Genomic DNA, 17,758 nt, shown 5'->3' with positions numbered 1-17,758 from the left:
GGATTAAATCTTACAGATGAGTTGCGTGCATGTGTGTTTTCAAATTCTATGTCCCAACCCAAATCCTGTATGCCAGATCCACACTTTCCCACCAGACATACACATTTGCTGGTTATAATAACCTAAAGCTCATCTTGACCTAACTTTTCACCAGTTATTCTATGGCAGCCTAAGTTATCTTTGTAAATTTTAAGTTTGATCAATGAATTTTCCTGTGGCTATGAAAGTCAAGAAAAATGGAAATTTTCTCATATAGGCTGCAAAACCCTTCCAAAGTAGACCTCTGTTAATTATCCCATATCACGGAATCCTCTGTATCCTGTACTAATACTGCTTGGCTCCTCCTCCCAAGTCCATAGAGCTCTTCTCTACCTCAGTGCACCCACCTTCCTCAGCCTGTCCTCTGATCCCACGTACACCCACTTTGGTTAAGGCGGCCATTCTCAGCCAGGTGGTGGAGGCACACGCATTCAATTTTAGCACTCAGAAGGCAGAAGCACTCAGAGTTCAAGGCCAGCCTGGTCTACAGAGAGTTCCAGGATAGCCAGGGCTACACAGAGAAACCCTGTCTTGAAAACAAAACAAACAAATGGAGGCCCTTCTCTTTTCTCTCAGTGACTTCTGGGAATTTCCCAGGAGCCACACCATGCATTTGTCCTGGTGCTGTGGTGTTCAGCCTCACTTCAGGCCCAAAGCAATGGAGCCAGCTGACCATGGGTGAAACCTCCTCAACTATGACCCAAAGTAAACCTTGACTCTTAAGTTTCTTATTCAGGTTATTTGATGACAGCAAAGAAGAAAAGGAAGAAAGAAGGAAAGGAAGGAAGGAAGCAAGCAAGCAAGCCAACAATCAAGATGTCTGCTTCTTGCCTCTCTCAGTGGGGCAGTGCTTCTGGGTGGTGGGCTCCCCTTCCTGCTCCTCTTTTGAGGCAGGTTCTCTATTTCCTCTCTCTCTCACTGCTCCTCTGAGGTGAGGCTCTAACCCTTTTCTTTTTCCGGTGTAATCACCTTGGAATCCCTTCTAGTCAAGGACTCTGCTTTCCAACCCAATGATCCAATCTGTGTCTAGTCAGTGTGAAACTGGATGACGAACAAACTGCTCCTGAGGCATTTATACATAACAACCCTAAGAAAACAGTGCTTTAAAAAAAAGCCTGGTGAGCCAAAGGCTGCGCCTTACCAGCACCCCAGCACTGTGTTTTTCAGGATTGACGTTGGGGTAAAGATGAACTCAGGATGGGTACCAGGCTCCTGAAGGTGCGCTGATATTCTACCCAGAGCTCTTGTGAGCTCTGCAGAGAGGCGCTCTCTCTCCCAGCTGCCACAGCAGCCGCTCTTCTGCCTCCTGTTTCAACGAGCTTCCACTTAGTATGATGCTGTAATTTTGAACTGTACACTTATCTTAGATTTGCTAATTTGAAAACATACATGCACACAACTCATCTGTAAGTAAGATTTAACCACCCAGCAATCTGAGCAGCAGACACAAAATTTCATTTGGTATAATATCTAATACTTATGTGCAGCTAATTAAAGATAATTTGGCCTTAATGAGGCAAGGAGAATATAACACTGTTAATTTCAAAGTAGGTTGATCCATGAAAGTCAAGTAAAATCACTTCCCAGTCTTGGCGTTTCCTGAGACCTGAGGACTGTCTCACAGTTCCCAAATTCATGATAACCCCCTGATTATCAGGTCACGAACGTCTTCACATGACTATTCTACTGCCCTTGTGCCAGCCCTGTGGACGCAGGGACAGACTTACTATTCTTCACGTTGTAGAAAAAAAAGGTACAGCCAGCAGGAAAAGAGAAATGATGGGGCCCAGAGCTGGGGATCCCACGTTTGGGGCATCTTTATGTACCTTACCTCACACTTTTACTACATATGAACTTGAGCGGTTTTTTAAAAAGGACTTCTAGCAAGGAAAAAAAAAAAAGTTCTGATTTGTAATAGTCATCTTCAAAGAGGAGAAGAGTCCAATGCCCTCACTTCATGGTGGAACCAGCGGGGACTGGTTGCATCCATGTCTATGGAAGCTTAGCGCAGCGCAATCGTTGTCATGGAAATGGTGCTTCAGAGGTGACTAAGCACTGACGAGCACATATGGGGAACACATTGAATAGCCATCTTCCTTATGCCTGCATCTGGACTTCCTTTTTCTGGTTTTGTATTGCTCATCGACATTTTTCTTTTTTAACAAAAATATCTTATGTTCAGAATCCCTTTGATCCTTACAAACAGTCCCAATTCCACCCTGGAACTGATGGGTCCTTCTGCATATGAGAAGGCAGCAGTCCCTACAAGGTCAACTGGAGGACCAACCATTAGTCCCACTAGAGCTGCAGGACTGGACCGTGCCAGCATGGCTGGGCACTATAGAAGCATGTGGTCCATCATTTTCTGGTGTCCTCATAAATACCAAGGTATTAAAAAGTAGTTGAGCCGGGCGTGGTGGCCCATACCTTTAATCCCAGCACTCGAGAGGCAGAGGCATGCAGACTGCTGTAAGTTCAAGGCCAGTCTGGTCTACAAAGTGAGTCCAGGACAGCCAAGACTACACAGAGAAACCCTGTCTGGAAAAAACAAAACAAAACAAAACAAAGCAAAACAAAACAAAACAAAACAAAAAAACAAAAAGGTAATTTAAAGCCAAAAGTACTCCAATAGCTCTTTAAATTAACTGCATTTTATTTTGATGCTTCATTTTTAAGAGGAAAAAAAAGAACATTCGTTCCCCTAATTGACCAGAGGAAGTACATGTCTACACAGTATTTCACAATGGGGATCTTCTCTCAACCACTAAAGTAGTCGAATGCAAGCAGCTACACTCACAGATGATTAGCAGCAGTGCTCCACAGAGTCCAGAGAGGCACCTTCAGGAATCCTCTGTGCTCTACAGAGAGACACTATGCTCTAGGGTTTGGATTTCTGCCAATAACAGAGGTAGACATGAACCAGGAACAGAAAACCCCAACCTATTCCCCACTTGCTAGAAAAGAAAGGGTACTGGTGAGGGAGGGCAGAGAAGGAAACAAAGCACCTGCACAGCCCTGGCTCAAGCCTGGAAAGTAGCAATGGAAAAGTAAGAAGCTTCATAGACAAGCCTTTCGATGGCCTCCTTCATGCAGAGGGGTCAGATCTCCTCTGTAGGTCTTCAATCTGGGAAAATTAGGGGAGCTTGATTGTAATCAGAAAGTCTGAGATGAACCTGGCAGAAGTACACCTTGATACCCTTGAGGAAGGCCTTGAGGTTATAATAAAATCCAGGATTCTTAGCAGTGGTCATCAGTGGCAAGGAATATATGAAGAGAATTTTTTTCCCACATTTCAGTATCTCAAGAATCTGTCTAGGTGCCCAGATAAATAGATACTAAAATGAAATGGCAGAGGGCATTTTTAAAGTACAGCTTAAAAGCCACAGATAAACACCAGATAAGTGAATACCACAGAATTGATCAGACTGACAAAAAAAAGGGAATAATTCGTTTGAAATAAGCCTTGTAGGGAGATCTACAAGGTAAGTAGAGTCAGACTGACAAGTGAGGCACTGTCCTCCGAGCAGAGCAGGGGGACCGTAGGATCGAGATGTATTCAGGTGAACACCCAGATAATGTGTCCGTGCCCTTCTGTCACTATCCATGATGCCATGGCCATGCTGGAGAATGCTAATGAATCTGTAAGGCCCATCAAAGAAGACTGTCAAAACACATTTTTCAGGTAGGGTTTGAAATGTCTTATTTTGAAGGCTTTCTCCAAACGGCCTATTGAGTTAAACCTCCGTGTAATGGTATGAAATATTTCCTCTATCTAGCCATCAAGCAGCTGTCCTAAGTGGTAATAAAACCTCAAATTACAGCAATCAAGGACAACAACAGGAAGTGTGGGAAACCGTAACACTGGGTACCATTTGTGGTACTTTCAGCATGGTCCGTGTAGGCTCTGTGCTGAGCTGCTTGGGCCCTGGCCGGCTAGGGTAAGCCCATCCACGAGAACACGGCCTTGGGAATGCCTAGGTGACTAACTGGAAGTGAGGGCTGCGGCTGGCGCTGCAGTCAGGTGCGCTCTAGGTTCTGTAGGCTGGTCGTCTTCCTTCTGTTTGCTTCTGGGGCTGGGGATTGAACCTAGGGTCTTAGGCATGTGCTTTACCATAGAAACAAAACTCCAGCGTTAACCATGAATTTAAAAATAACATTTTGAAGGAAAATTGTTTCAGTACCTGGGAATAAGGCAAAAGACCATCACAGATAAAATTAACTTTTAAAACCTTGGGCTGGGGGTATAACTCAACAGTAGTTTTTACTTAGCATGCATAAGGCCTTCAGTTTGATCCCCAGGAAAACAACAAGTATGCACGGGGGACCCAGCATTACCATTTTATGTGCTGGAAAGCGTGTGTTCATGTATGTAACCAGGGTGACTTTTACATGTTGAATCAAAAAGACGTTTAAAACAATTTGCTTTTGTCTTTCTGAATAAAACTGGAGGCTTAATTTGCCCCCCGCCCCCAGGTTTTTTGTTTGGTTTTGGTTTGAGACAGGGTTTCTCTGTGTAGCCTTGGCTGTCATGGACTTTTTTCATAGACGAGGCTGGCCTCGGAACTCAGAGATCTGCTTGCCTCTGCCTCCCTGAGTGCTGGGATTACAGGTGTGTGCCTGTAAAATATTAAGATTTTATGTAAGAACAGAGAAGAGGCACACTTCCAGAAGCATCTGGGGCACTGTCACTGGTCCAGCAGCTGCCCAGGGTTCCTACCCTGCAGCTCCTACAACCCCTTCCAGACAGGTGCCCCCATCTGCCTTCTTTCAGGCAAGCCAAGTCCCTCTAGAATCTTATGTTTACATGTTCCCCAAGTCTCTATTCGGCTAACACAGCTCTGGGCTGAAGTACTACATTTCACCAGTAGGTGTCACAACCTAAAGCACCGCAGACTTCACATGAGTCGCTCTGAGACTATGGAAAACAGAAGTGATTCTGTATTTAGCTTACACTCTGCTCTGAGCCAGGCGTGGTGACAGTTGGCTTGGAAAGGTGAGGATTCAGGAGTCTGGCTCAGGCAAACATAATGAACATTTCAAAAAGCTCAGGATGGGACACACACTTACCCTGTAACTCCTGAGGCCAGCTTGGGCTACTTGGGCTCAAGAAACATACACAGAGACAAATCCTCTGTTGTGATTTTACTTACTGAATTGAAGCCTCCATACTGAATTACCCACACAGGAATGAAACTGGGACCTGGTTACAAATATTACTGGCCAGTATCATATCAACATGTAACATATGTCACTACTGATACATTCGTGTTTCACCCTTGATCTGTATACTGTTCTTACATTTCAAGCCTATTCTATCACCAAATGATTTTTTTAAACAACAAATCCTGTGTGGTTTTGGAAGAGATAAGAGTACAGTGTAGCGCTCTGACAGTGGAAGGCTATGTAGAAAGCACACAAGCCAGAACTCACCACTGCTGCCACAGTCTGCACATGACAGGAGTTCTTCTGGTTTCTTTTCACGATTTGACTCTTTAGTCCCCAAACAGAAACTACATATTGGAATGGGATCGGCACGGGGCTATAGGAAAAAAAAAAAAAAATTAGTCAGCCTTCCTTTCAAAATTAAAGCAAATTATTAAAATCAAAGCTTCTTACATATTAAGGAAACCCAATAAATTAAGCATTCAAATCAATATTTTCTAATAAAAATCATCATGAATTATGTGGTAGCAAAACAGTACCTGAATACATGTGAATATAGTCATTAAAGTCAGAAGTAACTTTTATGAATTCAGCGAAACCTCAGACCTTTATATATCATGGAGCCTTCATTCAGAATGGACACTGAGGGTTCCTCTGCGATCTCAAGTGTTCCCTTAATCTGAATGCCTACAACAAACCGATTCATGTCCTCAGCATTAAAGACTGTGGAGATCATCTAGTTAATTAAATGAGATTATTTAACTAAACCTTACCAAGTGTTGTAATTATTACCTATTAAATGCTGGGCATGAAATATATGTTTCAGACAGCACAGGAACAGAGAACAAGCAGGAACTAAGATTCTGTTGGAAGATCAAAAGACTATTAAGGAGGCCTCTCTGGCACCAAGGGCTTCACAGGGAAAGCAGGGCACACAAAGGAGATAAACCCTCAATCTCTGACACTCACACTTTATAAAAGAAACAACAAAACATCTGTCTCCCCCTGGCACCCTTTAACTCTCTATGGCATTTGCTTTTAACAATGTGTAAATCTACATGCATTCTGTGTCTCCGCCTTGTTTACTACTCCAGCAGGGTGGGCATTTCCATCTGTATGAACGCAGTTGACTGTGCCTACAGATCTACATTATCTCAAAGAGCCAAAACTGTACAAAATCTAAAATTTTATTGTGCATTCTGAGCCTTCACACATGTTGTCTGCTAGTTCTCTGAATGTTATTATGAAGCCTTTATAGGAAATCTCATGAATCAAAATTTCTGGGCAAGAAAACTCAACATAATCACAAATGTTTTTATATGTAAATCACAAACAAGATTGTGTTAGATCTAATTCTCTAAGTCTACTGTAGCACAGAATAAACTTCATTTGGGCAACTATTCAATCCCAAATGCCTAATCCATAGCCTGGTTCACAGTAGGCACTCAAAATATGTTTGCTGGTTGAATAAATAAAGAAGCAACTGCCAGTTAAAAAAGAAAAATCAACCACTTCCTTGAGATAATATTTTGAATGGTTGTAATGTCTCGACAAATGTCTTGGTTCCCTTTAACAACGTGCCATGAAAGTGGAGGATTCATCCTATGACCAATCATTCACAAAGTTGTTTAATATACAATACGACTGTGACTTTCCGCTCACAACATGAGTGTTCATTATCCTGCCCTTATTTTCAGCTTAATTTGTTCTATTAATATGCGCGTACTTTACTTTCTTTCTAAGGTAGCTTTACAAATGTATTTTTGCAGTTTTGTTAAAAAGGCAGTGTGAAACATTATGTACTAGAAAATCCCCTCCCCCCAAAAAAAGAGAGGGTGGGCACGCTACAACAAATTGGTCACTGACTCCAGCCACTGTTTTTGAAACGCCAGATAATCAGCGCTGCATAATTATGGATCCATAGTTATTACTTGCAACTGCTCGGCTGCAGTACCTTGGGAACACTTTTGTTCCTTTAAATAGCAATTAAAAGAACAATCTGGTTTTAAAGTGACAACATTCCCCTGATAGATTCCGGCTAAAGCACAGTCTTTATACTAATGGGATTCTTGCTTTCATTTGATAGAACAATGTTCTAGCCACTGTCGCCACCCTTGCAGTGATAAATAATTTACAAAATGTCACATATCATTCATATAGTGAAATAAATCCAAATCTGCAGCTCCATTTCTCTTTTGCAGATGAATTTTGAGCTGAAAGAGAGCTGTGGCCATCAGCAGCAGGCATGCTCATTTCTCGTTTTAACTAAAGGTAACACAAAGGACAAAGGTTGCTAGTAGTTCATGGCCAGAAAGACTGATGTCCCGCACTCTGGCCAATAATAGAAGCAGAGATGCCATCACTTCACGCCACATTCAAGGGAGCCCCACCATGCTGATGCATGCTTACGGCCATTTATTTTAAGGATAACTATCTCACAATACTCTATAAAACCACTGCATTACACAGAAATGTCTGCCCTGCTGAATTATTGATAATTCAAAGCACTTTTTGCTAACCTCAGTGTAGCCGAGTCTAATTAACTTTAAAAAATTGTCACTTGTATGAAACTTTTACAGTAATGCATGTAAATGGGTCACAGAATTATTCTGATTCACACTTCTCAGACTACATATAAACTGTTTTTTTTTTATTTTTTTAAAATAATCCCTTAAAATAAAGTAAAATGGATTGCAGTCAGAAAGAGGTCTGGTTAAATAGCAATTTGATTCCATACACATCTACTATAGACAAGTGGTATTTTGAAAGTTTGAAAACAGAAGCCCAAGGTGATCATGGCAGCATACACCCATAATCCTAGCACTTAGGAATTGGAGGCAGAAAGACGGAAATGATTTCAAAGTTAGCTTGAGTTTCAAGGCAGGCTGTGCTACACAGTAAAACAAACTCAGCACTCCCTCAAAAGAAAATCAAAACCAAAGCCAAAACAACCTCATCTGAAATTTCTTAATTTTTTTTTTTTTTTTTTTTTTTTAACATCTGGGGGGTGGAGGCAGCAACACAGCCATCTTAGTGGGTAAAGTGTTTGCTATACAAGACTGGTGACCCACATAAATAGACAGAAGGGGAAACTGACTCAAAAATTACTATCTTTTGATCTCTAGTATGTGTGAGAGCATATACAAACAATACAATAATAAATGAAATAAATAATTGAAAGAAAAAAGCAAAAGAAATCTCATAAAACATCTAACTTGCTGGTCGCATTTTTCTATGATACCTGGTTATGGTAATTTTAAGAATAACCCTGAGGGAGAGACGTGGAATAAAAAGAAATGAGCAGATTGAGCTGTGCGCACCTCTCCTGCCTCCCCTCTGCCTTTGCCAAGCAATGGTGCTGAGGCAGCAGGCAGTGGGGGGGTCCTCCTCCTAACACCCCATTCACTCACCTCATCAGGCAAGGACTGTGCATTAGCCTACCTTGGGGAGGAGCCTGAGGTCTGGGAGGTTAGGTAACTTCTCTACACTCGCACAGGTTCAAGCACAGATCAGGACTAAAGCACAGATCTGTATCCCTAGGGCCCGTTTCCCAGCTTCACTATCTGCTTCCACTCCTCAGAAAAACAGATGCCTAAACACTATCTTTCCATCAGGAGCAACACATTTCGTGATGTGTTCATCATCTATCCCACTCAAGTTCTTCCACCACCAATAACATTTGTTTTATAAGTACTTAAAATGATGCAACTATCCATCGCTACTAATTACAATGGGAAAAGGTACACACACAAAAAACATCTGGCAGATGACTCTGTACTCAATATGGGACTAAGACCATGTTTCCATAAAGTGCATAGCTCTGCCATGCCATTCCTGGCGAATCTGCCAGTAAGAGAAATAACCATGCAAAGTGAAACTGAAGGTTTTTGTTTTTTGTTTTTTTTAAATACAGTGTTCTGCCCATATGTGTGCCTGTAGGCCAGAAGAGGGCACCAGATCTCATCATAGATGGTTGTGAGCCACTATGTGGTTGCTGGGAATTGAACTCAGGACCTTTGGAAGAACAGACAGCGCTCTTAACCTTTGAGCTATCTCTCCAGCCCCACTGAAGGATTCTTTCCAAAACAACTTTTTTGGAGTTTTCAAAGAATGCTAGTCATGTGGGGTGGAAATTAGCTATAATCTATGACCCTTGGCTGAATTATTGATTTTAAAAAGATTTATTCATTTACGTGTATGAGTGTTTACCTATGCGAATATATGTGCAACATGTGTGTGCCTAGTTCTTTCAGAGGCTGGAAGAGGGTGCTGGATCCCCCAAAATTATATTTACAGAAGGCTGTGAGCCACCACATTACTGCTGGATACCAAACCTGAGACCTCTGCAAGTGCTCCTAACTGTGAGCCACTTATCCAGCACCCTAAGTTCTTGAGTCACAACAAAGGATTTTATTGGGATAATTTATTGGGATAAATTGGGGTAATGTCAGTTACCACCTAAGCCAGATATCAATTTATTTCTTTCTTTTCCAAGACAGGGTTTCTCTAGAGTGTAGCCTTGGCTGTCCTGGACTTACTTTGTAGACCAGGCTGGCCTTGAACTCACAGATCTGCCTGCCTCTGCCTCCCTGAGTGCTGGGATTGCAGGCATGCATCAGATACCAGTTTATTTTAGTTAATTTTTATTAATTTATTTATTCCATTTATATGCTCCCTCCTTCTTCTCCCATTCCCATCCTCCCACCCTCTCTCCCTCCCTCCCCACCCCAACTTAGGTCATAAAGTTGCATCAGGACTGAGTTTGTCCTCCTCCCCTGTGGCCTGGCAAAGCAGTCCCGCAGGGGGAAGTGATCAAAAAGCAGGCAACAGAGTCTATGTCAGAGGCAGCCCCTACTCCCCTTGCTAGAGGACCTACATGAAGCCTGAGCTGCCCATTGGCTACATCTATGTAGAGGACCTAGGTCCAGTCCATGCATGGTCCTTGTTTGGTGCTTCAGACTCCACAGGTTCCTCCGGGCCCTGGTGAGTTGGTTCTTCTTATAGAGTTCTTGTCATCTGTAGGTCCTTTTATCCCACTCCCCCGGCCCCACTCTTCCACCAGACTCCCTATGCTTCCCCCAATGTTTGACTGTGAGTCTCAGCATCTGTTTCGAATACTATTGGGTGGAGCCTCTTGAGGACAACTGTGATAGGCTCCTGCTCCCAAGCGTAACAGAGCAGATAACAATTTCTTAAGTGAACATATTATGATCCTGTTGGGCCATGGCCAATAAGAGCAGTTTTAGAGATGTGAGCAAATACTTCTAAGTGCTACGGTATGTCTGTAACTCTCAAATGACCTGAAACACCAACACGTTACGATGGTCACACAGCAGAAAGCCCACCGTCAGCCACCAACAGGAAAGGCACACAGGCATTCCACATTGTTCCCTCCATTTTCTGCTATTCGCAACCTTTCAAGCAAAAGTATGAGGGGCGGGGCAAAAGAGGTCCAGAACAAATTATTATACACATGGGTTATAAGCGTACACAGGACAGAGTACTACGGCTACTTAATCACTGATTCAGAGGAAATACAGGGCAGGCAAACATATACTCTACAGAAAAAGAGATGGTGTCAAAATCACAGTGGACAAATGATGGGTTTTCTTCAAAGTTAAATTAAAAGGGAGCCAGATGGAGCAGGTGAGCATGATGTGGAGCTTAGAAGACTAAAAGGAAAACCAGGCAGCTGTAATGTGCCAGCTCCATATATGCTAAACTCTCCTTAAACTTACACCAAACTTACTATCCTCCTGCCTCAGCCTCCTGAGTGCTATTGTTACAGGTATGTGCTACTATGTCTGACCTTAGGAGCCTTTCTCTTGATCATGATTTAATCTTAGCACCGGGGAAGCAGATACAGTCAAATCTCTGTGAGTTCGGGGCCAGCCTGGTCTACATATCAAGTTTCAGGACAGCCAGGAATACAGTGAGACCCTGTCTCAAAAAACAAACACGAACAAACAAACAACTTATGAAGGAACTGGGTGTTTATTGTTAAACTTTGGGAGGTGGCCAGCTGGGTATTTTGATGCAGGTGGGAGGAAGGGTAAAGTGGCTCCAGTGTACAAAACACGGGCCAAGAGATGCAAAACAGTAAACCGTCATAGCAGTGCTGTCTAGCAAAACGACCCACAACTGCTACTCTGTCATTAACATTCTTTTTTAAGTTATGGTACAGTACATGTAACATAAGGGACAGGGAGACAGCTCAGTGGGTAAACTGCTTGCTGTGCAACTGTGAAGATACCAGTTTAAATCCCTAGAATCAACATAAGACCAAGACAATGCTGGTCCTTTATAAGATGGGAGGTGGGAACAGGAAAATCCCCAGAAGCTCGCAGGCCACCTGGCCTGACATACACAGCTTACAAATGAGAAGGGACGCCTGCTAGGGTCATGAAACAGCCCAGTGGGCAAAAACTTGCCAACCTGAGTCCAGTCCCAGAAATGGTACATGGTTAACTGACTCCTACTGGTTGTTGTCTGACATCTACACATAGACACAGCAGAGGCAGACAGACAGACAGACAGACGCACACACAATGGAAGTTAATGACTAACATCCAAGGCTGTCCTCTGACTGCCACACGCAGCCTGTGGTACGTGCTCACACAAAGATATACACAACCATGCGCATAACATAAAATTTACCAGTTTAGCACATTCTCAAGTTGCCCTGACTGGTAAGAGTCATAATTTTGTGGAAACATCATCATCAGCCATGTGTGCAATACATTCTACCTCCCCAAACCAGCATTCTGCACAGTTATTCACCAACTCCAGACCCTGCGGCACTCCCTCTATCAGCTGCACACTCAGGGTGGCTCATACAGATGGGGTCACACCAACTCTCTGCATGGACTGACTTCTGAAGGACAAGCGCTGCCTGTACTGAGAAGAGGCTAGACAGTCCATGCCAGGATGGTAGCATAATAGTGAACAGAATCACCACACTCACACTGGGCCATCTAGGGCTCAAGGGTTCTGGCCAGACCCAGTATCCTCGCAGCTCTAGGAGCACCACTATGGCCTTTCTCTGCTGGAATTGTGTGTGTGTGAGAGAGAGACTATCATACTCAAGGCATTTTGGAGTCTGTGAGACCTCTGACCTAACAATAAAATAGCTCTTTCTGAGGAAACACTCTTTAAATACAGGGCCCTGCATGTGAGAAGCTTGATTTTCATCCATTCCTTTTGGTCTTGTCCTGATGGAAACTACATGTTTGATACTCTTGTTAGTCTAAGGCACTGCAAATCTGTACGCTTGAGTAGAGCCAGAGGTACCCAGCTCACATCCTCTTCCTGACAAGTGTGTGTGTGTGTGTGTGTGTGTGTGTGTGTGTAGGGGGGTGTTACCAGTTACTTCTATAGCCTAGGTACACATATGTCAGGGGCTGTCTTTCTATAACCCCTATGGATCTGGGCCTTCTGCGATGTCCTTTAAGCTACTAGAAAGCAATCTTGGTAATGTGAGTCTTAAAATACAACAGCCCCATACCCTGCATGTATGCATGTATATACTCAGACAAGATTTCAACGTGTTCCGTGAGCCTCTGAGCATCCTCACTGTCAAAGTATTACATGTGGCCATGTTGTCCAGCTCAAGGATGGCGGAAAGTTCAAAAGTGACTGACTATGCCAAGTACTGTCTAAGTCTGACGCCAATATTGTCTTCATTATTGCCCAATTTGCTCTGGTTATAAAGACTTAACAGCTTCAAGTCCTTTATCCATATTAACACAAATAAACTGAGTATTAATTTTACAGGATCTCTTTAAAAAGAAATCACTTAGCCAGTGACCTTATGCAACAAGATAGAAAGCATCTCAACCAAAAGACAAGGAGCTTTTAACTTATTAAAGAAAAACACAAAGTAAAAGTAAAAAAAAAAAAAAAAAGATGCCAGCAGAAGAAAACAAATATAAACAAAGTTAAAATCTTAAACGAAGCACTTAAACGAAGCAAGTTTCTTGCTAGGTTGTAAAGGTGATTCTTCACCTGTTTTCCAAGCTGCACCCTGTTCACCCAAGACTCTTCGGAGTTACTCTAACCTGTGCCCTTTGGTCTAGCTGTGCTGAAATCTGAGTTTGGTCCTGTTTTGCTGCTTACCACAAAGCTGTGCCCAAGTGTGTCCCTGGTCTTCAACCCTAGCTGAGAGGCTAGGCCTGGATTTCCAGTCTGTAACAAGAGGATTCTGGCCAGATGACCCCAAGCGCTTGCTGACAGGGTCTGTCCTATGTATCATTTGGAGTTTGATTTAGTTATATTATTAGATGGGCTGCCCTGCCCATTGTGTCTACAACTATTGACCAGCCTGGTCTAGAACCTTCTGTGCCTTGCTTTGCTTTACATCTGAGCACTACTGTCTACACAGTGATAGATCATCAGATTAATTTATTTTTGCTTCTATTAATAAATCTTAAGCTTCTTCATGAGAGGAATGACTACTTGTAGATGAAAACCCAGTGACAGAGTATATTTGGTGAATCAATGAATGAGCAAATTGGGAACTGTTTCTTTAATGCAACAGGTCGAAAAATACTGACCACTGTTGTTTATTTTCATATATATCTTTTATGACTATAAACACTTCAAGTAAGGCAGCCATCAGTGGTGAGGTGGGCTCATCATTTCTTGAATATATACATTTTATCTTCATACATGTAATAAATAATAGCTATGCTTGCCACATACTTCCCTGGGCATAATCTGACAAGACTAGCGGTTGTAAAACCACATGAAGAAAAGTTACCCTCCTGCAATCATAAACATTAACTTTTAGGGATCATCCAAAAATACTCACTCCAGCTTTTATGTAATATCAATTTGGGTGTAGGAGGGGGTGGGAGATCCAGGAGTGGGTTGAATATGATCAAGATACATTATATACATGCATGAAATTATACATAAGATAAATATAGCACACACGTGCACGCACACATGCACACACACGCGCACGCACATGAAGCCAGGTCTGACCGCACCCCCTTTCCTTCTCAAGAATGAGGACAAGTAACAGAAGATAAAGAAGCCGAATGAGATGGAAGCAGCACAGTGACAGTAGAAATCCTGAGGGTAAACCTTTCATCTTTTTGTGGCTTTGAGGCCACATCTTATATCTCCCTATGTAGCGGAGACTGGCCATGAACTCCTGATCCTCCTGCCTCTGAGTGCTAGGATCATATCCGTCTGTCTGTCTGTCTGTCTGTCTGTCCATCTGTCCGTCCGTCCATCCGTCTATCTATCTATCTAGACAGGGTATCCATCCATCTATCCATCCATCTATCTATCTATCTATCTATCTATCTATCTATCTATCTATCTATCTATCGAGACAGGGTATCACTGGGTAGACCAGGCTGGCCTGGAACTCACAGGGATATGCTTGCCTCTGCCCTCCAAGTACTGAAATTAAAAATGTACTTGACCATGATGGGCTCAATGTATTTTAAAAGAAAGTACTTTATATACATTGGTGCTTTGTGACTGATAATGTGTTATTGTACAGAATTTCTTTGTTTTGTTTTTCTGTGTAACCTTGACTGTCCTGGACTCGCTTTGTAGACAGGCTGACCTTGAACGCACAGTGATCCGCCTGCCTCTGCCTCTCTGAGTGTGCCACCATGTCCAGCTTATTGTCCAGAGCTTTGTAAGCGACAGTGCATTGACAACATTCCTCTTGTTTGGAGTAACTTACTAACAACATCTTTTTCTGCCACTTCAGTACTCAATGTGGCATTTATCTAATAAAGAACTAAACATCATTTCTTGCCACTTAGCCACTTACTCAACTGACGTCTGCTATAATGGGATTGAGCCCAGTCCTGATTAGGACACAGATCAAGCACACTTAGGACTTTTCTTTGGCGGCAATCTGCTGAATGTGGTCCTTGGGGACACACAAACTCTAAAAGTTGAGACTTCTTGTGATAACCAAAAACATCTTCTTTCTTCTGTGCTTATCAACACTGCTATGGGTCAGCAACTGTGGTCAGTGCAGCCTACACTCAGCAAGTAGGATTGGAGCTCAGCACCCATGAAAGCAGCTGGGTCGGCTTCAAACCCTCCTGGGCAGAACAGACCTGTTCACGGCATGCTTATTGACATTTTCTCTGTGTTCATATACCCTTCGTTAAAGTGTAAATCTTTCCTTGCAATTCATGAATTTGGAGCTGAGTGGATGCTAAGTCATTTTTCCCAGAAGGTAATTGGAGACACACTTCTACAAGATGCTACACGGCAAGAGCTTTATCTTAATTGCGCCCCCGCGTTATGGACTTCCACTGCCTCACCTCTGCTGCTCACTATGCTTCTCGGTGGGTAATTGGCTCTGTGAGGGAGCAGTGTGTCATCGCCACCAGCTCTGTGGGCTGCGTTTCTTCATCACTCTGAGCTCAGGATTTATGGTTGGTAATGTGTGGAGGTCTTGAATATGATGGTTCTATCTCAGCCCCTTGCCACAGTGATGAGCAGCCTCAGTATTTAAAAGTAACAGTGAAAAAGAAGAGTAAGTGTAACAAGTATGTGAAGTACTTCTGCATACGTGCATAAAATATTACCCCTTTTTCTTTCATTTAAAAGCAAAACCATATCAATGACTACGTACTACAGGGGAATGCCCACGGTCAAGGGAGGCTTCAGAAGTAAGAAACAATAAAAGCTCAGCCACGGAGCAGTGAGAAGTCAGGGGACATTCTAAGAACATCATCCCGCTTATCAATTGTGGGGAGCTAATTGAAATCCTCACACTGCATCCTGGAGTCTGGAACTTGTTCTAATTAGGCAGGTGTACTATTCATAAGCATGTTGATTAAGGAGAGTGATTCTACTGGAAGAAAACAAATCTAATCCTGCACACTGAGCTTAACAAAACCCTTTCACAGCAAGATGAAGCCGACACATTTTGAAAAAATGACAACGAAATAATTAGTTTCCCCAGGCCCTTCAACTTCTTATCTGGACAGGGCCTTGGCTTTTCAGATTGCATCTGAAGAGCTCTCGTCCACCCCTGCCATTAGAAACTGCAGATACTGCATTTATCTTCCTTAGTGGGATCAAAGTCTGATTCAACACAGCTGGAAATTCGACATACGGTTACAGGAAGACTGTTGAGATTTACAAACTGTTCTTGTTGGCAAGCATGTCACAATATTAGAACTGTAAACCCTACATTTATATTATATTAGCACCATAAACTTGAGATTTATAAAAATAGAATGCTCAAATCAACTTACATTCAAGTATCACAAATCTTTAGTTTTTGCTTTAAAAAAAATTTTTTAAGCAAGCACCTCCCTAGTGATTTCCAGCCTTAGCGGTTAAAGAGAGTTGGCAAAAGCAAGTCCAGACTTTGAAACTATCCCAGCACTTGGGAGGCAGAGGCAGGCGAATTGATGTGAGTTCAAGGCCAGCCTGATACTGTCCAGGACAGCTAAGACTACACAGAGAAACCCTGTCTCGGAAGGGGCAAAAAAAAAAAAAGAGTAAGAAAACCGACGGGAGGTGGGAGGCAGTGACTCTTGCTTGCCATCCAAGCATTAGGAGAGTGCTCCAAGAGTCTGAGTCTAATCTGGGCTACAGGGTGAGAATCAATCTCAAAACATACAAAAGCAACCAGGAAGATGGGGTTGTAGTGAGAAATTCTGTTTTAAAGATGGCACCAGGGATGGGTGGGTGGGTGGGTGGGTGTGTGTGTGTGTGTGTGTGTGTGTGTGTGTGTGTGTGTGTGTGTGTGTGTGTGTGTGTGTGTGTGTGTCAGTAAAGCACTGTACAAGAACACATTTGTTTCCCAGCTCCCTCTTAACAATGAAGTGGCTTCCAGTGGCCTTAGCTTGTAATCCAAGGGCTGAGGGAATGGAGACAACCCTTGGGTGTGCTAGTCAGCCAGTTTGGCCCAACTGGTGAGTGCCAAACCAATGAAAGACTGTTTCAAACAAAGTGGACAGTATTTCTGAGGATGACACCCGAGGTTATCCTCCAGTGTGTCTACACACACACACACACACACACACACACACACACACACACACACCACTCACTAAGAAAAATGGCAAGGGAAAAAGACAAAGAAGTAAACATTAGAACTAACTTTTGAAAACTATTCCTAAGTAAGGCTAGAGCACAGTAGCAACGGACAGATTGGAGGACAGTCCACCACATGCTCGCCAGAAAGGCACGTGATGGCTACTACTTGTGGAGTTGCCTATCTGCCAGAGGAAAGGGTGGCTTCTGCATTTGCTCAACATTGGCCTGAGGCATCCACTTTAATGGAGATACGTCCTCAACCTTGCATAGGCATCATGTGACACATGCTCTATACGGAAGAGAAACATGAGCCAACTGCTAGAGACACAGGCAGTATACTTGTACCCCATAAATAAAACCCAAAGCTGGAAATAGGATGCAGGTGAGGCAGGTAGACAAGTAACGATCTAGAAAAGCCACACATTAGCCATTCTTCTAACACGATCCTCAACAGTTCCTCACATTCAGAGATCTGAGAGGCAGTGAGACACCATGCACTGGGTGTGTGGCTATTACTTAGCACCCA

At 43.0% G+C, this 17,758-nt stretch overlaps 1 protein-coding gene across 6 annotated transcripts in view; it reads right to left on the bottom strand.

The window, feature by feature from the left end:
- The window catches only part of Kat6b (lysine acetyltransferase 6B), a 171,345-nt gene that overhangs the window by 53,132 nt on the left and 100,455 nt on the right, over nucleotides 1–17,758 (bottom strand). For all 6 annotated transcript variants that reach the window (XM_051142858.1, XM_051142859.1, XM_051142855.1 and 3 more), the window contains exon 3: nucleotides 5,470–5,578. In XM_051142858.1, coding sequence (XP_050998815.1) covers nucleotides 5,470–5,578 — 109 coding nt within the window. The remainder of the gene's footprint in view (nucleotides 1–5,469; nucleotides 5,579–17,758) is intronic.

The sequence above is a fragment of the Acomys russatus genome, chromosome 3 (assembly GCF_903995435.1).
Source record: "Acomys russatus chromosome 3, mAcoRus1.1, whole genome shotgun sequence".
NCBI classification, from domain to species: domain Eukaryota; kingdom Metazoa; phylum Chordata; class Mammalia; order Rodentia; family Muridae; genus Acomys; species Acomys russatus.
The sequence above is the reverse complement of the archived record's forward strand: the minus strand, read 5'-3'. Positions and strand labels throughout refer to the sequence as shown.